Below are 25,044 nucleotides of genomic sequence, written 5' to 3'. Positions count from 1 at the left end.
TTTGATGATTTGAAGGGACTGAACAATGTGCCCTGACCTGGAGGCACGTGGAGCCCGACTGCTGTGACTGGACCACACCTGTCATCGCAGAAGCTCCAACACCCTCCAGAGACGACCGTCCTGTGCGGACCAGGGTGGATGCTGGTACAGACGGGGCGCCTGAGTCCTGGCCCTGCCCCTGCCAGCTGTGGGACCCTGGACCAGTCACTCACCCTCAGTCTTCCCTGCCAGTGGAGACAAGGGCAGTACTACCTCCCGGGACTGCTGCCCTTGCCGCCCTCAGAAGTTAGGGTTTGTCATTAAATCATGCCTGACATGGAGACACTCTGGCTACAATAAACAAAAATGAACCAAGTCACCCTTATTCAGAAATATGGGACTCTTACGTAGTTTTCATCCTCTGCCAATTTATACCTAGAAAATGTTCAGAGATTTTACATAATAAAATGTGCCTGACAAATTCACGTAATTAGGAGAAATATAACTATAATCACTCTCACATTTTCTGAATTTAACTTTGAATCTACTTGAAGGAAGGCTCCATATTTAACTACTTCGCTATTAACAGTTTCATTTTCAAAGACTTACTTTAACAAAAGTCTTACTCATAGTTCTAAAAGTGGTTTTTCACTGTCCTGCTTTTCTTCAGCTTCATTTTCAGATCCTAGATGGTAGAGAAGGGGAAGGAGAAAAAGTACCACATTCAATTACAGTAACAAATGATTTCTTTAACATTTAATATATGTGCATAGAATTTTAAATGAGGGCTACTGTGTTTAATCCACAAGAGATCTGAGTTAATGAAACTGTAAAATAGTTTTATGTTATATCTTATAGAAGGAAAACCTTTCAATATCATTCACACTAATCTGTCCAATGGATTTCATGTATGTTCTCCTAAAAATATTCACATAGACCAAGAACTATTATCCACTGCTCCTCCTTTTCTGCTTCTTTGCTGAAACGCTTACCTGGTTTTCAAGTGAAAATCTCTTTGGTATAAATAACTTCATATACGTATTTGAAAAATGGCTGTATTCAGTGAGTGAGAGAGGGAGTCTAAAGTATGGGGCAAGCTGAAAGTCACCACTGTGTGCTGTTTCAGCAACCATAGTTACAACCATTCTGAGTCAGTGTTGCATGCTGCTGCTGCTGCTGCTAAGTCACTTCAGTTGTGTCCGACTTTGTGTGACCCCAGAGACGGCAGCCCACCAGGCTCCCCCGTCCCTGGGATTCTCCAGGCAAGAACACTGGAGTGGGCTGCCATTTCCTTCTCCAATGCATGAAAGTGAAAAGTGAAAGTGAAGTTGCTCAGTCGTGTCTGACCCTCAGCGATTCCATGGACTGCAGCCTTCCAGGCTCCTCCGTCCATGGGATTTTCCAGGCAAGAGTACTGGAGTGGGGTGCCATTGCCTTCTCTTCTATTATTGTTTTTTTTAAGAACATACTTTATTTTTCAATTCTTATTTTTATTCATTTTTTGGCCACAACATGCAGGATGTGGGATCTTAGTTCCCCGACCAGGGACCGAATCCATGCCCTCTACATTGGAAGCATGGAGTCTTAACCACTGGATCAACAGGGAAGCCTCTACCTTCTAGTATTCTTGAATTTGACCCAGTCATTATTCTGGGATGATATCCTTAGGATATATCCTTGAGGAAATAACACTTTTTTCCATTATGAGACTTTCCCCCTAAAAATGAGAAGAAAAATCTAATGTCTGAGTGTAGAAAAATATTATATTATTATATTTCATGGAAATATAATTCTATAGTACATAACAACATGGGAAATGTATATGCAATAAAAGTAAAAGCAAATATATAACAAGAAATACAGTATAAGATCGTATTTGATAAAAACTTATAACTTTATATACTAGCATGAATCAGTAAGACTAGGAAAAAAAAAGACCAGGTGACTTATGTACATTTCTGGATATTCCAAAATTTCTACAGTAAACTTAAAGTGACTTTATAACTTTTTAAAAAGGATATAAATAATATAGACAGTATAGCCAACACACATTATGTAAATTACAAACACAAAGTAGAAAGAAACAAACTGTCAATACTAATGTTGCTGAATAGTCTGAAGGACAGTTATCTTCTACTTTTGTTCTTTTCACATTTTTATAGCAATTACACATTCCTCTCATACTTAGGGAAGGGAACTAAAGACGGTGGTGAGGAGACGAAGGGAGCAGGCTAGGATGTTACCTACTAACCTACAAGAGCAGCCTGCCTCACTGTCACTTTACTCTTACCACATAATACAGTTCAAAAAGGACACTTTCACCAGGAGGGAAATTGGGGGGCAGGATAAATCGGGAAAGTGGGACTGACACAGACACAATACTATACACAAAATAGATAACTTATAAGGACCTACTATATAGCACCCAGAACTCTACTCAATACTCTATAATGACCTATAAGGGAAAAGAATCTTTAAAAGAGTGGATATTACATATGTGTATAATTGATGCACTTTGCTATGCAACTGAAACTAACACCACATTGTAAATCAACTATATTCCAATGATTTTATTTTTTTTTAAAAAAGGGCACTTTTTGGAGAATGTCTGCCTGGATTATAGCCAAGAACGAATCTGGCACAGAAGAATGAACCCCCAAAGAAGCTTAAGAAAAGTCTGTGTCCCACACCTAAACCTCACAAATGTCATATCGTTCAGATTAGGTTTGTGGTAAAACAAATACATAAAGATACAGTGGCAGGAAGGCTTCACTTCCCAGCTTATTACACTGCCGGAAATCTTAGAGACTCCAGGGTGGTTTAACTGCCATCTCGCTTGCAAGGAGTCTAAGGAAGCTGATCACATGGAGTCTTCCTGTTTCCGGGCTCATTTTCCACCTGTGAGGGTAACGGCATTCAAGCCACAATAAACTGACATGCTTTAGAACTATTGGGAAGTCCTGCTGCTGCTGCTGCTGCTGCTGCTAAGTCGCCTCAGTCATGTTCGACTCTGTGCGACCCCATAAACAGCAGCCCATCAGGCTCCACCGTCCCTGGGATTCTCCAGGCAAGAACACTGGAGTGGGTTGCCATTTCCTTTTCCAATGTATGAAAGTGAAAAGTGAAAGTGAAGTCGCTCAGTCTTGTCCGACTCTTAGTGACCCCACGGACTGCAGCCTACCAGGCTCCTCTGTCCATGGGATTTTCCAGGCAAGAGTACTGGAGTGGGGTACCATTGCCTTCTCCGTTGGGAAGTCCTAAATAAAGTCAAATTTTTAAAACACAATAATACATATGCTTTCCCTAATCTCAAAGTGAAAGCTACTAAGGTGTTCTGGCTATTGTCAAAGAACGAGTTCAACCAGTCTTCTCCGAAAAGGAATTATAAAAACTAATGAACCAAACAGCAAATTCAGTGCTAGGGAGGCAACCTAAGGCTTGAAACTTTGTGAGAAGTGCTTGAAAAACTGCAGAACTGAGATAACAATATTGTTCCTCCACCTCCCATCACTCAGCTTCATGGTATGAAGGTTCTTCCACATATGGCAGGCTGTAAGGACTGGCAGCAGATTTACACATTTGAAGGAGCTCCTTTCATTTGAGGTGAGGAGTAATGCAGTGGTGCAACAGTTGTGTGTGAGCATAAGGCCCAGAGTCTTTGCTGGTTTGAGGTGATGGTCAAGGCTGCAGCGAGCATATGCTTGCCTGAAGCTGGGTACAAACTCAACGGAAACCCAAGAGAACCCGTGCTAGACCAGGCGACTTTGAGGCTGTAAAATGTGCAGAGGAGATGCAAAAATATTCAGCAAAAAGCACAAGCAGAAGAAGACTCGAAAAGACCTGAAATTCAAATGTGCTATCCAATACACACAAATGGCCATCTGCCCGAGGATGCAAGTCTTAACCAAGGTGACTGATCACAAAACCTGTCCAATCACTGGTTAGCACTATACTGTGTGGACACAAGGGCAACTCCTAAGAACTCGGGCTTAAAAATGAAAGAATTTATAACAACTGAGAAGACACATCTGCAGCCACACCACAGGCGACATAATTTCACAGGCAGCCCACCGGCTGCTGCTGCTGCTGCTAAGTTGCTTCAGTCGTGTCCGACTCTGTGTGACCCCATAGACAGCAGCCCACCAGGCTTCCTCGTCCCTGGGATTCTCCAGGCAAGAATACTGGAGTGGGTTGCCATTTCCTTCTCTACCACACCAGCATGGATGGTGCTAAACAAGTCTAGATGGAGGCACTGAAAATTTAATTTTGGCATCAAATTAAATTTTCAGTGCCTCCATCTAGACTTGTTTAGCACAGATGACAGGATGCAACTGAGTTATTCTTAAAGTCAACCATTCAATGATTCAGGATGTGACAAATTACCTTTTATCCAACATCACAACTGGTTCATTTAAATTATCTGAGCACATAAGAACTTCAACCTGACCATCTGAGAGAGAACTGGGCTTCCTCCTTCTTTCAACTTAATACATAGGCAAACAGGATACGGCTAAAGCAGCAAGGAAATCTGCAAAAAAACCACCTTATATCCTTTAAAATACATCCACTAAAATGTGCTAATTTTCCAAGGCTCTGTGACTCTAAAATTCAAGCCATTCCTTTACAAGGAAAAATGCTAACATTTAAATTTCTGGTGCCTCCAATTTCTTTCTTCCTCTCTTTATTTATTCCTTCAAAAGTTCTAAGTTTACTATGTACCAGGCACTCAACTTGGTACTAGAGAAAGACAGACAACAGGCAAGGCAGGCCCCAGCTGTACTCTTAATGACTAGGGGCCAATCAGCAGGGTACTAGGATAAAAAGCTTATAACTTCTGCTGCTGAAAACCATTTAATATTTGTCCACTGACCTAACAAGAAAGTTTTAGAGTAAAATCTTTTCTGGGCACATTAATTCCAAGAATAGTTTTTAATCTTAATTCTTTCCTAAATGGAACACAGACAATGAAAATACACAGTAAAGTAAGTAACCTTGAACACTCCTCTGCCCACTACTAATCTGGTCTTTGTCTTAAACAATGCAGCCACCCAGTGGAATGCTTACAGTGTTGTTTTTGTTTAGCTTTATAATTCTATGATGTGGTAATGCTTTCAAATGCCACTAGGGGGTGGTAAAAGTCAAAGGAGGAAGCCCATGGCTTGCTTGATGAAAAATGCCTGAGGAGGTATTCCTCACATTATTATCCTGCTGTTCTGAACTTCTGATTTAAAAAAAAAAGTACACATAGGTGCTGAGAAATTCTATTAGTCTCAGGAAAAAGGTACACAAAAAGATGAACTATAATGTAAACTTCAAAAAAAAAAAAAAAAGATTGAGTCCTCTGACATACAAAAATCTCAAGGAAATCATCCTTATAATGAGGTAATGAAAAGTTTAATACTCATCCTAGTGTCTGTTGACTGAGAAATAGCTTTTCTGCCCAATCATATCTTTATTTCATCTGACTCTATGATTTTGTTGTTGTTGTTTTTTAAGATTTACTTATTTTTTAGCTGGGCTGGGTCTTTGTTGCTACCGGCAGGCTTTACAGTTTGTTGCGGTACACGGGCTTCTCATCGCAGTGTCTGCTCTTGTTTCAGAGTGCAGGCTCTAGGTGCAAGGGCTTCAGTAGCTGCAATGCATGGGCTCAGCAGTTGCAGCTCCCGGGCTTTAGAGCTTAGTAGTTGTGGCACATGGGCTTAGTTGCTCTGTGGCATGTTGGATCTTCCTGGACCAGGGACCAAACCAGTGTCCCTTGCATTGAAAGGCAGATTCTTAATCACTGCACCACAAGGGAAGCCCTATGATTTTCTTTTATATTGCTTTTAAATTCAACACCAATAGTCCAGAGTATCAAGTTACTTCAAGTTCCCCTGACTCCCTATGTCACAATAAGATGTCTTTGATCTTCACATGGCTCTTTCTGCCTGGAGTTTGTTTTACTCTATTGTGTGTGTGTGTGTGTGTGTGTGTGTGCGTGTGTTTAAAATATTTACTATGTGTAGTGTGAGAATAAAATAATGTAGTCTCTAACTCAAGTTTACATCCTAATAACAGAAACAGGCCAAGTCACTGCCAAAGTCAGCACAGTCAACCCAGGATGACAGTGCTGTGGAAGGGATCTTACGAACATGAGGCAAAAGATGCCCTACCTACGACTGATGGGGTCAGGGGGCATGGTGGGGGTGGGGTTAGGAAGAAGGCTTCTCAACATCTGAGTGGACACTGGGACCACAGAGGTATGTCAAGGATAGAACAAGCAAGATGCACAATGGCTTGGGGGCTCTGATGTATTTTCAGAAATCTAAGACTGGCACACAGGAGCCTAATGAGAGGAGAGTGTGGACCATGGTGGGTAGACATACAGGTGCTTTCTGCCAGGCTTAGGATCCAATCACTTTCTTAATCTTTTATGTCACTGAAGGCTTTTAGGCAAGGGAATAATAACATGGTCAACTTAGCTAATATTGAAAAAAATATAAAATTTGCATATATTAGCTGTGATCATAGATGCTAGTCCTGGAGCTGGGGTTCAAGTCCAAGCTCCACTCTCTTACTCCTTGTGTAATATTGGACGAACTATCTCACCTCTCTGTGCCTCAACTTGCTGATCTCTAAAACAGGGATAATGAGACTTTAACCTTAGAGAGGTTATGAGGAACCCTTAGAACAATGCAGTCATTCTATCTAACATGGTATTATGGTGGCTGCTTAGGAGAAGGCAACTGAGGAGGAGGCTGTTGCAGAAACAGAAGTGATGACAATTTAAATGAAATCAAGGAGGTAGCAACAAAGAGGTTCAAAATGGCATGGTGAACGATGGGCTGGGAGCCATAGGAAAAGGCCGGAGTCCCCAGTGAGGCTCTGGTTTCTCACATGGGCAAAGGGGTGGGTGGTGCTCTCAGACATGGGGGATTCTGGAGGAAGGTCAATCAGGGGGTGACAGATAACACAGAGCATCAAGACTCTCCCCGTCCACATATCGGTGTGTAAGACCCTCTATCATATTTATTTTTGCATCTCTGCATCTCATTATGGGTTGCACATCAAGACCACGTCTCATTTATATTCACACCCTAAATGTCTGGTATGTTAAATGTTTGCTAAGCGTATTGAGAAGTACAGGGGGTTAGGTGAGGGGGAAAAGCTTTTGAATGATAGACAAAAACATAAATGATAAATCAAATTTTCTACCTGCTTCAGATTCAGGAGGAGAATAAAACTGACCATCAGAAAGACCCCCAGGAATCAGCGCCGCCCTCTCCGAGGCATCCTGAACTATCAAGAGTCCTGGAAGAGAAGAAATTCAGATGCTGGGAATGATGCCACTGTTCTGGTAGCTTTGTGGCCAGGTTAACCAAAATAAAAGTGTTATTATTACATTTTTAAAACTCTTAGTAGGAAAGAGTACTTTGAAAAATCTTTCAACCAAAAACTAAGTGTTAATAGAATCTTCCCATCTGGAAATACCTACTTTCCTATAGAAATCAACAACATCAAAACCAAAGCACAAAGCCAAACAAAAAAAAAGAACTCATGAGGTTGTACAAATGGCCTCTCTACATCTGGTTAGAGAAATGCCAGCATAAAAGCAAAAAAACACTAGCAGAGAGGCTGTCGACAATGCATTCTTTTGGCTGAAGCTGAGTTACACCGAGATAAAGCTGGAGGAAACACCAGACCAAACAGTAGGTGCCAGGTGTGCATGTAATATTGGTGACAGTGAAAATAAATGGTATTTTCAATGTTTTCACTAATTATGTGCTTTGCTTTATTAGCAACTTTAGTTTAATCACATAGGCATGCAAGCCTCAGTCACACGAACAGCTGAAGTACTTTCATTAAAGTTCAGTTTGATGTTTATATACAACTTAAACAATTTTTATTTTTTTACTTTTGGTCAGGCCTGGCAGCACAAGGGATCTTAGTTCCCTAACCAGGGTCTGAACCCACACTCCCTGTAGTGGAAGCCCAGAGTCCCAACCACTGAACTACCATGGAATTCTTTTTAACAAGTGGCTTCATTTAGCTTTACTTGTCCCTTTTCCACAATACAGTCTCATACAAGAAGAGAAAGCACAGGATAAAGATGGATCTTAGTCTGATTAATGTGTTTTAAAATCTATTCCTGAATGATAATTCTTTTCTCATCGATTTCATCTTTGTATTTGAACTTTTGAAAAATAAAATCACTTACAAGGTTATTTTTCCTTCTACTATATCTTGAGGTTATAATCATGTTTAACTTTCTGTAAGACACAATAAATTTTTTTTTTTTGCCTATTAGGTGGGGCAAATCCAGCCAGATGACTGAGAGAACATAAAAATAGCAAGTTTTACAACTGTCTGAGTCTCTGCTTTGAACTTTGATTATATGTGTCTGAGGGGACAGGTGGAATGTGTGTGCTTCCACTAAGGCCATCACGCAGAGAAGAATTCCCGTCTAAAGTTCAATCATTTGGATTTCCAGTGAACATGCTGTGATGCTCAAAGCCACACAAGGAATGATAACAACTTTAACAGGATTCATGACCACACATTGCCAGCTCTCACCCTCTACTCAGAGGAGGATGGAAAGCCTGAGACGGGTGAACATTTCTCTGGCTGGCTAACTTCCTCCTCTCCTTTCCATCTCCATCAGCAACCCATCAACAGTCCCCCTTCAGGCACTCAGTTATTCACATGGCAGCCCAAAGGCACCATCTGTGGGATGGACAGTGATAGGAGACTCTGGAGAATCAAGAACTTCTATGTAGAACTGCTACCTTGGCATGAAATGCTCCGCGACCTCTAGCTATTATCAATAGGGAGAAAAGGTCAACCTGTCTAAGGAGAAGGAGGCGTTGGCTACTGCTATTGCTGCTGGAATGTCTTTTTCACCAGTATTCACACTTCCTTCCAGGGAAGTCTGCCCTAACAGCTGGAGCAAGGGGCCACATCCTGTCCCTGTCCCTTCATCCAACTCTTCCCGCAGTGTCTCCTGCAGCCTGCAGGGTGGAGACCCCAGATCTGCCTGACTCCACCCACAGCTCCACGCAAAGCCAGATCTCAGAACCCTCCTACACTTTTGGTGGGAATGTAAATTGTCCCAGCCACGATGGAGAACAGTATGGAGTATAAAAACTAAAAATAAAGCTACCATGTGGTCCAGCAATCCCACTCCTGGGCATATATCTGGAGAACACCATAGTTCAAAAAGATACATGCACCCCAGTGTTCACTGCAGCACTATTTACAATAGCCAGGACATAGAAGCAACTAAATGTCCACTGACAGATGAATGAATAAAGAAGAATGGTACATATATACAATGAAATATTACTCAGCCTTAAAAGAAGTATGAAATAATGCCATTTGCTGCAACATGGCTGGACCCAGGGATCATCATACTAAGTGAAACAAGTTAGACCAAGATAAATATGATAATTACTTATACATGGAATCTAAAAATCGATACAAATGAACTCATTAACAAAACAGAAATGGACTCATAGGCTTAGAAAACAAATTTATGGTTACCAAAAGGGAAAGGTGGGAGAGGAAGGGATGAATTAGGAGGTAATCCCAATTACATATATACACTAATATATATAAGAGAAATCATCAACAAGGACCTACTGTAGAGCATAGGGAACTCTATTCAATACTCTGTAATATCCTGTATGGGAAAAGAATCTGGAAAGAAATAAATATATGTATATGAACAACTAAATCACTTTGTTATACATGTGAAACTAACAAACACTGTAAATCAACTATACTCCAGTGTAAAATAAAAATTAAAAAACAACAAAAAAAAAGCCAGAACTCTGCAGCCCCTCCCCCCTACCTGGGGGGAGGTAAACTCAGGAGGTAAACTCGGAGAGAAACTTACTGTTTTCTTCTTCTGCCTCTTGTGGTAACACTTTGAAGTCCAGGAACCATGTCTCGATCCAGGCAAGGATGAAGGAAATGATGGGCAGCACATAGCCAAAAGCCCCTTGTGAGAAAAGCTGGAAGAACAGATGTGACCAGGAGAGACAAACAGTTACTATGAGCTCATTCTAGAGAACAAGACATCAGTACAGTCACGGCACAAAAAAGCGGAAAGCCATACCTTTGAGAGGATCACTTTTGCTAATAAAAAGGCACTGGTCACTGCTGTTGTCAACTGAAAGACACATAATCCAGCAACATTCAAATTAGATATGTGACACTGTAAAGGCATTGCTGTCATGCAGGAGAACCATCTGAGCCAGAAACAGGTAATGCTTGAAAAGGCCCTGGCACGCCTGGCTTCCTCCCATGTCACTTTTCCTCTGTCCCCTAAACCAGATGGGGGCAAAGAGGGCTTCCACATGGCACGGATGCCCTACATGGCAGCTTGAGGTTTCCCTTCACCCACAGGCTGGTATGTTGGGAAACTCAATTTTGTCCACTGGAGGGTACAACATGTAAAGATGCTATCTGCATAGAAGGGACCAGTGAAAGCGAGGCAGGGCTCCCCCAGGGCTCAGGAAGGCCAGAGATTATTCCCACAGGACCTGGACCTTGTGTCTTCATCCTCTAACTAATATATGCAGCAATAAGAAACCTAACCAACGTGAATGCCAACAGGAGTCTTGACTGACAAAATGGAGATCAAGAAATACCAGGTGTCATGCTTGGTTACTATTAACAAAGTTGCAGAGTCAGTTTTGTTAGCAAAACACAACATACACACACACACACACGCATGCACATATACACATTAATACATACACACACAGATACGCCAGCATTGGAAGAGGAGGCATCTTACATTATGATACTAATTAATTTTATGGGCTGACACTAAGTACTTTTCAGGAACCAGCTGACTCCTTCCAGCTGCCTGGTCCCCTCTCTGTAAACATTTTTAGAAACAAGAATCAACAACAATAAAATGGATGTGCTGGAAGTGACTCTTTGATAATTTCAAGCTAGAGATTAAAGAAGGTTTCTTAAAACTCAGTGCATAGTCAACTACTTTCTGAAACAAACACTGAGACAGATTTTCTGAAAGATACCAGTGCACATCATGGAAACTGAACAGAATGTCCCAAATTGGGATGGCTGGAGAAAATGGACAAGCAACAACCATCACAGCTGTTTGGGATCAGCAACAGCATACATTCAGGAAAGGGAGCTGAGTCTGACTGAAACTGATGGCCTCCATCCATGCAATGTGAGCTTGGGGTTCGATGGATGGTTTGACAGCAGCCCAGGGTTCTGTGGATGCTCAGAAGAGATGGTCCAGGCAGACAAGGCACATGGTGGATGCCCTCTTAGGACAGCACACAACTCTATGCCCAGCTGGACAAGCCCGTGCCAGGTCCACACAGACCAAGGTCCCACGCAGTTTAGTCCTGCCCAAGTCTTCCAGTCTGAGGAGCTTCCCCCATATACCTGCTTTGTTTAGAGCTCTCAACAAGGTGACTGTTCAGAGGTCCATGGAAATGGCGAAAATAATTCAGGCAGAATTGCTTATAATTCTTCTTTCAACCAATGAATATTTATTGAGAAGAGCTTGTGCCAAAGCTCTGGGCTGGATGCCAGGAAATGGAGGTGAGTAAAAGATGCCACTGCCTTCAAGAAATCTGAAGGCAGCAATAAAAGGGAACTTTTACCTTTAAGACTGGAGGGAGGCGGGTAACACAGGGAGGAAGGCAAGGATCAAAATCAGCAAAGACTAAATGGTGAAAAATCACCAAGAAGTTTCAACCCAAGAGGAAATGGTCCAAACTGCTTTGAGACAGAGGGACTGAACTCATTTCTCATTTGCAAAATGAGGTAGAGGGTGGGCTGGTGCTTGGACCACAATCACTGCTAGGCCCCTGAAATCCTCACTTGTCTCAGTTTCTATAGCAATAAAGATAGTTACTCATCACCTCTGGAGAGAAGCCCTGGAGAACGAAACCTACTGAGGTGTGAAGGACAGGGATTCAGGAGAAGCCAGGGGGATTCAACTCAGATGGAAGCCACACGTGCCCCCAGCTCAGCCCTCTTGTGAGCAGGCCTTGGCCACCAGCGCTGGAGGGGGGACCACTCACCAGGCATACTCACCGCTATGGCCCACCAATGGCGCAGTCTGCACACTGCATATGCAAGTATTAACACTTTAAATCGAAAAACTGCCAAAAGCTATATTAAAAAAAAAAAAGACAAGCTTTCAGGAATATAGACAAAGGTATACATTAAGTTTTATGAAGAACCCACCAAAGTGTTTTCATTATTCTGATTTAGTTGAAAACTGTCACAAACGGGTACTGGTCTATAGACCAGTTTGGGATCTCTGCTCTAGAATTTGTGGAATATCGCGTAGCAGGGACTCGAATTAACTTCCCATTATCAACAAAAGTATAGTGAGGGGTTTCTTTTATCTTTCTATTTGAGTCCAATAGATTCTGATATCATTTTAAGGTTGGAGATAATGTTTTGAAAGTCGACTCCAAGCACCCTTCCACTCACTTTTGATACTGGATTGTTAGTGAAGTCCTCTGGAAAGCTCTGAGTTACTGGGGTGTTGCTAGAGTTCTGCAATCCCAGGAGCTGCCCTCTGATTGTTCATCATGGTTAGGGACTTTTGTGAAACGCTTTATGTGTATCACTGTCCCACATAATCCCCAACCCCAGCAATTCCATGAGTCAGCAACTATTATGATGGATACAGAAACTGTCCAAGGCCACACAGTCTTAGGAGGAAGCCAGGATTGAACCCAGGTAGCCTGATTTCAAAGACCAGGCTCCTAGCCACTATTCCAATTGTCTTAGTAATTCTCATTTACTAAGGAATAAACATAGAATAAAATTGTACCTATTTTACTTGAAAAATATGCTTATTCTGAGTAGTAAGAAGTCAGGTAGGTGGCTCTTGAGTAATGCCTCAGGGTAGGGGTCTGCCAACTGTTCCTTACTAATCAAAACTGCTGAAGGGCTGGAAGCTGACAACTTCATTGCTATCAATGACTGTGTGACCTCACTCAAGACCCTTTCATGTAAATGAAGTTTGCAGCTATATTTGTTTTAATTTGCAGCTTTCATTAAAAATGGGTTTACCAGTAATATGCTCATCATTTAGTTTATTTATCCTACTCCTATCTCTGCATTCTGGACTTGGCAAAAGCATAAATCTTTATTCCTTTATCTCAGTCTCCCAGATCCCAGGGTTTCCTGGAGGCTGTGTCCATTTCCAAGGCCAGGCGTGACAGTCTTTCCAAGCTGAGCTAATAGGTCCCACCTAATTGTCCAATATCATTAACTCTCTAAGTAGAGTTCAGACAACCCTTGGAGATCTGGCCAGAGGATTAACTTGGTTTCCTAAGAATTCCTGGCTCAGACTACTTAAGACAAATTCATCAGAGGAAATAAAAGGAAAGAGAGAAGTCAATTTTGTTATTAAATGTCAATAGCTTTACAGAAAAAAATTATCAAGAGATTTAGGATCTAACATGCTCTGCCACAAGTTCAGTGATGTGGGGTAGGTCAAGACACTGACCCATGAGACTCAATGTCTTCCTCTGGAAAATCAGATTAAATTATATCAGTGGTTTTCCAAATACTCTGTGGCAGCCAAACACTTTTTCAAAATAATCTTACTGGAACACTAACATACTGTACAGATGAAAAGGGAATCTACTCAGATTGCAAGGGGGTGATGACAAGGAACCTGGATCTCTATTTACTGAGAATCCCATCTCTTTCCTGCTACACACTTCAGCAGGGTAACTCAGAAAAACAAAACAAAGCTAGACTTTTTAGAGCAGTTCAAAAGCCACTAGAAAATATAACCATTAATATTCTCAACCAAAACTAATGATGATGATAACAATGATTGGAGGTAAATCTCTGAGCTTCTGAGACACCTTTCACTGGGCTAAGTGTTTTCTGGGTATTATTTTATTTATGTTTCAGAACTGTGATGATTTCATTTCACATAGGAGCAAACTAAAGTTTAGACTTAATATATACAAAGATATACAATTAGTGACTGTGAATAAAACCCAGGTTTTGCTGACTGTAAGGGTCTTAATCATTGTGCACACAGCTTCTCAGGATAGTGAATAAAGTAGTTAAAGTGAATTTGGGGGAATTTTTAATGAATCTTAGTTGCCTATACTGTGTAACACAATGCTGAGACCTGACTTATTCACACTATCACCTATAAAAAGATACCATGGAGATCTATTAAACCCATTCAAAGTCACAGTGTATCCTAGAAAGATACTGCAAATATTCCTTTGAATAAAATGAACACCTCATCTACAGATAACTGCATCTATACAATTTTACAACTGACTAATGTTGCCCAAGATTGTCAATATATCAGTTTTCTCAAAAACTCCTATTATGGAAAAATGAAACAGAATTATTATTAAAAAATACTCTCAGAAATCTACCACAAGACAGAAAAGGAATGGAATTTTCACTGTGCTATTATATAAACAGGTAAATTTTCCTTTTTAGCACCTGCTGATGGCTTCTATCTCAGCTACTTTTGAAAGAATAAAGGAAAATCTGAAAAGCTTCTTCTTCTGTGCTCCCTTATTTTTCATTAATCTTTTCTTTCCTTGAAATGACCAGAGAGAGCACTGAATGGTCCAGGCATAAAGGTAAAGGAAAGATAATGTTTAAAAGAGGAAAAAAGAATTGCATAGAAAGGTCTACTGAGAGGAAATTTGCCTTTTGGTTAGTTTCATCATGTCCGAAATATACAACAGAGAATATACAACAGAATACTTACAAATATATCAAAATAAGAAGAGTAGTAGTCATACTGCACCACCTCTTTCTCTAACGTGTTCTCAATACCTCCATTCACCTGGGACGGACAGGAAGAGATGAAAATGAGAGTGTTATGTGCGAATATAAAACAGGAGAACATACAAGTAAGGTTTTACAAACACTTTTCTATCTTCTTCAGAAGACAGAGAACAACAACCAGAAATTTTAAAACATGTAAGAACCCTCATATTTCAAACAGAAAAATGGTGAAGGGCATTTCCCACTTCAATTCTGAATTCAACAAATAGATAATGGTGAACAATGCTTTGTTATAGCTTATATTTTGGCACAATAAAATGTTAAACATGATTTTTTTCTCTTATAAGGGAATGTCTTCAATCATACAAACGTATTTTTATGGAAGACAATTAACATTTATCCAGGGTTCCCCTCACTTTCTGATCACTCTTCACTATTTTAAGTCTTGGAAGGCCAAGCTGTCCCTTAATCACTTAGCAAACATCCATGACAACAGTTATCATGACACAGAACAGAAATGTAAAAAATATCCCTGGTTGCTCCTATTTGCTCCTAGCATCTTAAAATTCTGCACTCTTGAATAGATAACAGAATGAAGGCTAAGCTAGACCTACAATCATATGACAGTTATAGCAGATGATGTAAAGTAAACATATTATGATAAATTTTCTGTCCTCTCCCAATTCTATCAAGATGAATTTTAAATAATCAAGTTTAAAATTCTGCATATCAAACTACAAAGAATACTACTTTTTTTAAAGTAGTATTCTTTAAAAAAAAAAAAAAAACCACAAAGGAACATATGTCTGATAGCTAGGAAAGGGCCTAAGCAGACCCTCTATAACTGTGAGGACCCATGAATTAGCTGATAATAGGGAACATGATGTACAATAGCAAATTCAAGTTTCCAATCTGTAGTACAGACACTGTTGGTCTTGACAAACCAGTGCAGTTGTCTGAGGACAAATTAGAGGACAATTAACCAGAGATCTGGGTAAAAGAAAAAAGGGGAAAAAGTCAGTAAGGAATACCTTTGTACGATTTACTAGTGTGTGTGTGTGTGTGTGTGTGTGTGTGAAAGTTGCTCAGTTGTGTCCGACTCTGCAACCCCATAGACTGTAGCCCACCAGGCTCCTCTGTCCATAGGGATTCTCCAGGCAAGAATACTGGAGTGGGTTGCCAAGCTCTCCTCCAAGGAATCTTCCCAACCCAAGGATCGAACCCAGGTCTCCTGCATTGCAGGTAGATTCTTTACCATCTGAGCCAACAGTGAAGCCCAAGAATACTGGAGTGGGTAGCCTATCCCTTCTCCAGCAGATCTTCTCAACCCAGGAATTGAACAGGGGTCTCCTGCACTGCAGGTGATTTCTTTACCAGCTGAGCTACCAGGGATTTACTACGATTTACTAATCGGTCGTATTAGACTAAAAGTTGACACAAGCAAAGAATCCTCTTGGCTTAGATACCTTTTCAAGTACAGTTGACCCTTGAGCAACAGGGATTTGAACTGTATGGGTCCACTTACAGGTGGCTATTTTTCAACTTTAAATATTATAGCCCTACATAGTCCACAGTTGATTGAATCCACGGGTGTGGGGGAATCCTGGATATGGAGGGCTGGCTATAGATTATAAAATATATCCCCTCCCCTGCACTGTCCAAGGTCAACTGTACCTGTTATAAAAATGGAAGGTACAACGAACACTATTTTGTACCTTAAATCCTTAAGGAGGCTTAGATTTCTGTGTAATTTGTGCAGAAGAACTACAGACCTGACTATAAGCCTTTACCAATGAATAGAATTAAAAACCTGGGAGCAAGGAGAAATAATTGAAAGCCAACCAACCATCTAGTTTCACTGCTCTGTCTCTCCAGACCAGGGAAACTTAATATCCAAAATACTCTAAAAAATGATTATTCCAAGTAGACTATGGCAAAGAGGCATTCTCTACCACACAGAAACCAACCTGTCTGACTGTGAGAACAGGAATTAAAGCTGCTGATACAGTTCTGCAATAACAAGCCAGTAGAAAGAGGTTCTCCTCAGTATCCATAAACTTTAAAATAAACTGTCATTTCATGTTGCCTTTCAATAGAGAAAGGGCTTCCCCAGTGGCTCAGTGGTAAAGAATCCAACTGCCAATGCAGGAGACACAAGAGACGTGGGTCGGGAAGATCCCTTGGAGTAGGAAATGGCAACCCACTCCAGTATTCTTGCCTGGAATATTCTATGGACCGAGCCTGGTGGGCTACAGTCCATGGGGTCACAAAGAGTCAGACACAACTGAGCATGCGCAAAAAAGAAGAACTTAAATAGAGTAAAATCTGTACCTCTAACCCCAACTTATACTCAAAATTACTTCAAAATCTTGGCCTCTAGTACAAGATGTCCCAAACAGATTCATCTTTAATTTCACATAGACCACCCCCCCACCCCTTCCCAATCATGGTTCTGTCAGAACTGGTACTGTTATTTTAGATTCTGTCCTTAGAAATCCTAAGAGTCATCTTTGGATAGTGCGGTGATAAAATCAGCTTATCAACAAATCATCATATTTCTTCCTTTAGTATGTCTCTCAAGTTAGCTGTTTCTTTTCTACTTCCACAACCTTCCAAGGAGTTCCTCCAAAACTTCTGAGTTAACGTTCTTACTATCAATCTGCCTGGAATTTAAACTAATCTGCAAACCACTGCTATGAACTTGATCCATTCATTAAGTATTTGCTGAGCACCTAGTGAGTGCCAAGGACTATTCTACACACAGGAAATACTTCAGCCAACAAATGAATATCTATGTCTTTGTGGAACTAATATGCTAGCAAGTGCAGACAGACAACACATAAGAAAATCAGAAAAAAGGCAAAAAAGAAAATCAGTGCTACAAAGGACAGAAGCAGGACAGTGTGGCAGAATAACCGTTGACTCCTTTGTGGTGGGTGGTCATGGAAATCTTCCCTTGGTGACTGACTTAAATGAATTAAATCAGTTGAAATGACTGATACTAGCATAGTAAGACAAAATCTACATCAAGATGAAGGAAATGAACCAATTCATATAGAAGAATGGGTCTAAGACAGAAGAGAGCTTGTTCCATTCTGTGAATAGAAGTCTGGCTGACCTGGGTAGGCCAGGAACAAAGGGTGGGAAAGGAAATTGGGGTTGGCTTCTTGAGGGCTTTGGATTTTAAGTGCTCTGATAGGTCAGTGAAAAGTTTTAAACAGAAAATGTTATCTGATTTATATTTCTACTTATTCTACTTTTAAAAGTTACTCTGGCTTCTATCAAGAGAATGGATTTGGGGAGGGCAAGAGTGGAATCCAGGACTTCCCTGGTGGCTCAAATGGTAAAGAATTTGCTTGCAAAGCAGGAGACCCAGGTTCGATCCCTGGGTTGGGAAGATCCCCTGGATAAGGGACTAGCTATCCACTCCAGTATTCTTGACTGGAGAATCCTATGGACAGAGGAGCTTGGTGAGCTACAGTCCATGGGGTCACAAAGAGTTGGACATGACTGAGCCACTAACACACACACACACACACACACACAAGCATGGAAGCAGGTAAACCGGTCAGGCCCAGACAGGGTGCAGTAGTTTGGATGAGTGGCTTGGTCAAGGGTGGTATTGGTAGAAATGGAAAGAGGTCATGTTATGAGTGTGTTTTATAGGCGGATTTGACAGGCCTTACTTTTAAGGATAGGAGGCATGAGAAAGACAAAATAAACCAAGCAAATCAATCAAGGATGAGTCTTAACCTTTGGCCTGAGCATCTGGGTATCATTTCTTGATACAGAACAAAGCAAAGGAAAGCAGGGATGTGTGTGTCACTGGGGAGCACATCACGTTAAGCATCCAAGCAGAAACAGCAGGTAGGTCATGATGTGATGTGGAGTATGAGTCATTAACTTCCGGAAGATCTCAAAACAGTGTTTTCCAGTCTGCTCTAGAATCTATCTCAGCTCACAACTGCAGTTAAGTCCAACACTTCTCTGTAGCTGTTTTAAGATTTTCAATAGTCTGGAACCAACTTAACTAGGCAATTTTGTTTCCTATGGGAACCTTATTTCTAGCCAGGCTAGTATTTTCTCTGTCTGCCCCTGTTCCCCCTGCAAAACATACACACACACACACACACACACACAAGCACACTCTTGCCTCAGTGCTTCTGTTCACCTCCTTAACCAAACTGTCTCCCCACTGGTCCCACCATCTGATCCTACATCATTCTTCTATCCCCAGTTCCTTCTACCCACACACAATTCCTTCCATACACAATTCAGTTCATCTCCTCTACTCACTCCTCAGATAATTCCAATCCACTGAACTCTCCCAGTGAATTTCTGTTATCATTGGTGATCACAGTTTAACCACAGAACATAGTGACAGTGAAATAATAAAATCAGAATCAGTAGGATAATAAACACCTGAAACATAAGTGTAACAGTAATGAGAGAATAATAAGCAATTTGTTTATTTCTGTTTCTGGGTACAACTTACCTTTACTGTGTGTGGGCTCAGTCGTGTCCTGACTCTGCAACCCTATGGACCCTATGGCCTGACAGCCTCCTCTGTTCATGGAATTTTCCAGGCAAGAGTACTGGAGTGGATTGTCATTTACTACTGCAGAGGCTCTTCCTGACCTGAGGATCAAACCCATGTCTCTTGCATCTCCTGCACTGGCAGGCAGATTCTTTACCACTGTACAACCCAGGAAGCCCTAAAATTTACTTTAGCTAACAATAAATTACATAATCTATAGTTAGATAGAGCTTCATAACTGCCAAGGGGCTGTGGTATATATCTTATTATTTGATCCTCACAAGAAGTCACAAGGAAGGCAAGACAGGTATCAGCTCAGTTACCTGACTGAGAAACCAAGGTTCAGAGAATTTAAATGGCTTGCCTGAGGCCACAGAGCTGGTCATGATGGCTCCAAGGCAAAGCAGAAGCATCCTGGCTCTTTCAAATACATCAGTTGGAAACTACAGTAAGACAGGCAATAAGCATTGATAATGGCCTTTCTTGATCTATAATTTTAACCCAGGTATCAAAATCTGAGAAAGAAAAATGATTTCTCTTCTGCTGCCATTTTGATCCCTGTCCCTGTCAGTCTAAGAGTCTAGGGGAAAAGAGAAATAGAATCTTCAGGCAAACCAAGCCAATGGTGAATTCTAGATCTAATTTGAGAAATCAGTCTACTCAGGTATGTGCCAAAAGGTCTGACACAGAACCAGAACCATCCCTTCAACTGCACCCAAAGAAATCAGCCACCCCAAGGTCTCTGAGCAGGAAAATTAACCACGGTGCTCTTAGGCCGCTCCAGCTCGCCCAGGCTGTGTGCTCTAGGCTGGGTTGGCTCCAGTCAGCTCCCTGGAGCCAGGAGGAAAGTGGCCAACTTGGAAATTGTATGTGAAGGCAAAGTATTTGGTTATTGCTATGATTGCTTAGAATATCTGGGCCCCCATGTTCCTTTGAAGGCCTAAGTTCCCTTTATGCTGTTTCTTTCCTCTTTTAAAGATTAACACCAGGAGGCAATATAAGATATCTGTTATATCTCCTCAGCTAAACTTTAAATCTGTAGCTTTCTGTGAAGCCTGCAACACCTCAATCAGAATCTTGTGTCTTGGCACTCAGTAAATGTATAAGCATGTAAAAATAACAATGGACCTGAGTGATTAGAGGTTTATAGAAACAGACAACAAAAGAAAAGGGATGGTACAGTGTGTAATGAAAAACCCAGGTCAGGACTGACAATTTTAAACAAACAGAACTAGAAAATTAAATGTGCCTTTAGAGAAAAAAAATGGCCTCGCTAAGCAAGTCAAGAAATACTATTTTAGAGATCATATACTCTTTTGTGATCTTTTTACAAATCAGGAAACTGACAGTCAGAGGAAAAGTGAGGATTAAAAACACATTTCTCAATTGCTAGGCCTGGTGATTTTTCATTTATAACAAGCTGCATGCAGATGGAAACAGGTCTCTCATGATGAATGAAACAGGGCGCATCCCACTTACCTCACTTCCATTCTAATTTCCTCAAAGCAAGATGGAAGGAAGGAAGTGAGAAGTGTAACCCCATGACCCACCACAGCCCCAAACCACAGCTTCTCTTACTTAAAACGCACTCTGTGTGGTCATATCAGTGGCAAACCAACAAACGCCTTGATTTTGTGCTATCACTATGATAATGTTAAGTGTGCTTCCTTAAAACTGTTAAGCTTTCCTATTAAAAGATGTATTTCTTTTTCATCTCTCATTCCACAGCTGATTGTTTTGAAAATATATTATTCTTTTAATTATATCAATTGAAATATATTCTTTGATGCAACACATAGTAAAGAGACACTTGAAATCACTGTTGTCATATCACTGGCTTCTCTGGCTTTAAATAATAATAGGGCACACCCACAGAGTTAGATTAAAAGAAGGAAAATCTGTGAACAGAAACCTAACAGTAGATTCATATTGGATATGACCTTGATTCTAGAACCAATCTTCTCTTCTTTAAAAAAAAAAAAGCTTTTTATTTTCTAATATAAGTATATTATCTGCTTTCAAAAAGAGCTTTATTCCTCTATTAGAATTTATGATGAAATTAAATTACTCCAATGATGCTAACTATTAAGAGTCTAAAATCTAAAACAGAAATTTTTGGTATGAATCAGAATGCTAATCAGTTTAGATTAAGACACTCACTCTATTTATGAGGCAAAATTAAAAATAATTTTCCAACAGGAATCTCAGCATCCTTTCATATTTTCTATATTTTAATAAATTTCTTATAAAGCACCTAGCACCATGCCTGCAAAGAGTAATCTCTTAATAATAAACAATAGTTAATAACTATTGCTACCCAGGCTTTAGCAAATATTTCTTTGAAATAAATGAATTGTTGAAAGTAAAGGAAACGGACAACTTTTGTCTGAGAGGAAAGCATTCTGAAAGAGTTCACCCATGTGCTTATAAGAAATATAAATGGTCAAAGGCATGGTTTTCAAGAAAATAGATATATTGGGTAAATAAAATATATTACTAAAGTGACTATCACCTGTTTATTTTTACTTTTATGAAACGTAGCAACTAGAGAACTTAAAATTACATATAAGGCTTGCATTGTATTTCGCCAGGACAATTGAAAAGACCCTGATGCTGGTTAGATTGAGGGCAAGAGGAGAAGGGGGCAGCGACAGAGGATGAGATGGTTGGATGGCATCACTGACAGTGCACATGAGTCTAAGCAAACTCCAGGAGATAGTGAAAGACAGGGAGCCTGGTGTGCTGCAGTTCACGGGGTCACAAAGAGTCAGACACGACTGAGCGCCTGAACGAGGACAGTACTGGTCTAGACAATTATTTGGCAATATAACCACAGAAAGCTGACAAATCAGACAAACCTCCACATGTCTCTAAGATTTCTTTTGGATAAAGTATGAGTAAATAGTCTCCGAAAAAAGATAAAAAATAAGTGCATGCAAAAATCTTCAATGTAGGAACTACAAAGTAGATGTAACATTAAAACATATTCCAGAAGCATGCTTCATTTTTTGAAGCAAGGACCAGCACTTGTTTTTTTCTTTAAAAGGCCAGGGGATAAAGAATTTTCCCTTTGTGGCCAAATGGACTTTGTCAAAACTAGTCAACTCAACCACTCAGTACAAAAGTCAGCCACAGAAAATATGTAAACAGATGGGCAGGGCTATGTTGTAATAAAACTTTATTTATAAAACCAGGCCACCTGAATTCGGTTCTCAGACTGCAGTTTGCTAACTCCTGTTATAAAATAAAACCCCATGAATTCAACTTCATAACAACAAAATACATTTTAAACTAACCAGGTTTGTTTTAAACAATAACAGTAAAAAACAAGGAAAGTTCAAATCAACTGGAGAAGATCAAGAATGCCTCATTTGAAAGAAAGGTGGAATTCAGGAAAGTGAGACAGAAATGATGAGAAAAATAATAAACAACTTTGTCTCTGGAAACAATTCATATAATGTCACAGAAAACAAGAACAAAACTCACTTACATTTAACTCTATTATCCACAGTAATGTTACAAATAAGAGGTCAAAGGTGACAAACAAACAGAAAGTCCTCCTGACATCAGATATGCCCTTCTTCTCCCTTCCTTCATAGGACTCGATCCTGGCCATGAGCTGCGTGGGGTTGATGGAGTGGACGTCGCGCACAGAAGCGTGTGAGCTCTGACTCCCCGTGAGAGTATTCTCCATGTCTTCTGGCAGGGGGTTCATCCTGCAGGAGGGTTAAAGGAGCCTCTCTCCAACTTCACCATCCCTCGAGGGAAGAGATCTTTGGGGAACAGAAGAGAGACACCACATTAAATCAGAGCCCACCTGATACTGCAATGTGACCCCCATCCCCGTGCAACAGTCCATCTGTCTGAGCATCAGGGTGTCTGAACTGAAGACATTTCTGTCCTGATGAAGATAGAGTGAGAAAGTGAAATGAGAAGCAATTCTTGATGTTATCCATCAATACTACTCCAAAAAAAACTGTTATGGAAAAAAACTGTCAATAAAGAATACAATACAGTAAATGGTAAAGACAGGTTGTTAATCACAACAAAAATGTGTGCCTGGAACCTGGAGCATGCCTCTGGGTGAACAAGCCAAGGCAGCTCCCTTGCTGCGCCAGGCAGAAAACTACAATTCTGTCAGTGTCATTCCCTGTGGACCAGGAAACGTTTACCGAACAGCTTCACTGAGAGCATGTAACTAAAACACGTAAATCAGCTACTTCCTATAGAGGAACTGCTTTCCACCACGGTATCTTTGCATTTCCATTACCTGTTAATAAGTCCGTTTCTGCACCTCTCCTTAGAAAAGAACTATGTCCACCCTAAGAAGTTTACCATATGCAAACACCTCACTGATAACTGCAACAATCACTGTCCCAAATGGAGACACTGGATCCCTCCCCTCAAGGCCAGCACATGCTTCTAAAATAAATAAAAGATTGGGAATCTGAATGATCTGATCTCCCCAAGGATGGGGCAAAGTCAGCAAACAGAGAGTATTATGATGGATGGCATTTTTCTTTGCTAACTATTCTGGTTTCCTTTCCTACATTAGCTCTCCCTGAAGGGAGGATTATACGCCCCTGGTTCTGCTGAACCTGGTGCCTTTTGTTGGCCAGTGTAATGCGTGTCATTTACGTCCAGAGCTTAACCAGCGCAAGGCTTCCGTGCTCTCCTTTCTGCCACAATGGGGTGACTGGCAAAGTCCAGAGAAAGAACATTTTTCAGGTGGGCAAAATACCACTTCAAAACATTGCTGGAACTTCCCTCAAGTCTATCTTTACCCTTGGCTTTTCATTTCTCTCCTTCCCCACACTCAGGAACAGAAGTGCTTCCCACATTTTCATAAAGTGTAGTGATTTAATGACAAAACATTTTTGAAAGCAATTTGGTTATATGAACTATGATACTTAAAAATATTTGTATTTCTTGATCCTGTAACCCTACTTCTGGTAATCTAAAGGAACTTAACTGTAGACCTTCAAGGCAAAAGTTGATCTGTGTCATTAGAGTCTGGGTCAGTGATTACTCCCAAGCAAAAGGAAGGAAAAAGTTACTAGAGGGCACAAGCGTGGTCTTGGTCTTAGTAGGGCTAATAGGGCTCTACTTGTTTTTTTAATAATTTATTGTCATATCATTGGCTCAAATCCACTAAACTGTACAGAAAATCTAAAGAAGTCACAATTCAAATAGAGGACTGTTTTTAGGAAGAAAACCATTTGCAAGGTAATTAGATCATTTTCTTAGTCTTACTCATTTTCCTTTCCCCTCATCAATGAAAAAGGACAGCAAACACCAATGGCCGAGAAACCTGAGGCTATTTCCAACTAAAAACTGACATCATTCAACGCTGTACACACCTGACTTGGGAAATGAGAATCATTACCTTATGTTTCATACATGTGTTTATATAATTGCTAATTAGCTAGAATGCTTAGGTGCTATTTGCAATGGCTTTAATAGTAAAGTTACCCATGGCACAGAATGCTCTGAGAAGCTTGACTCTTATCAGATGGACCTCTGTCTGGGACAGATTGAAATTTTAAAAGGGAGCGAAAGCTTCCTTTTAATGAGTAAAGTGGAAGATACTTCTAAAGCCTTTTTTCCGCTCTACAACTGCAGGACTTCACCTTAACCATGTCCTTCAGAAAGATTCAGTTCAAGTGTCAATTCCTTCAGGAAGACTTCCCTGAAATACTCCCCACATTCCTATCCCCAGGCAAGGCCAAGTACATCTCCTCCCTTAAGCTTGTGGATATGCCACTTAC

General features: G+C 40.6%; 1 protein-coding gene across 1 annotated transcript in view; it reads right to left on the bottom strand.

The window, feature by feature from the left end:
* Window positions 1-25,044, bottom strand: part of STARD3NL (STARD3 N-terminal like) — a 63,406-nt gene that overhangs the window by 3,181 nt on the left and 35,181 nt on the right. The window contains exons 2-8 of the mRNA XM_019958710.2: window positions 22,767-23,049; window positions 14,720-14,797; window positions 12,043-12,120; window positions 10,076-10,129; window positions 9,854-9,971; window positions 7,174-7,269; window positions 589-664 (exon numbers count right to left, since the gene is read on the bottom strand). Coding sequence (XP_019814269.1) covers window positions 606-664; window positions 7,174-7,269; window positions 9,854-9,971; window positions 10,076-10,129; window positions 12,043-12,120; window positions 14,720-14,797; window positions 22,767-22,991 — 708 coding nt within the window. The 5' untranslated portion in view covers window positions 22,992-23,049 and the 3' untranslated portion in view covers window positions 589-605. The remainder of the gene's footprint in view (window positions 1-588; window positions 665-7,173; window positions 7,270-9,853; window positions 9,972-10,075; window positions 10,130-12,042; window positions 12,121-14,719; window positions 14,798-22,766; window positions 23,050-25,044) is intronic.

This window comes from Bos indicus, chromosome 4, assembly GCF_029378745.1.
Source record: "Bos indicus isolate NIAB-ARS_2022 breed Sahiwal x Tharparkar chromosome 4, NIAB-ARS_B.indTharparkar_mat_pri_1.0, whole genome shotgun sequence".
In the NCBI taxonomy this organism is placed as follows: domain Eukaryota; kingdom Metazoa; phylum Chordata; class Mammalia; order Artiodactyla; family Bovidae; genus Bos; species Bos indicus.
This window is presented reverse-complemented; position numbering and strand designations above follow the sequence as displayed.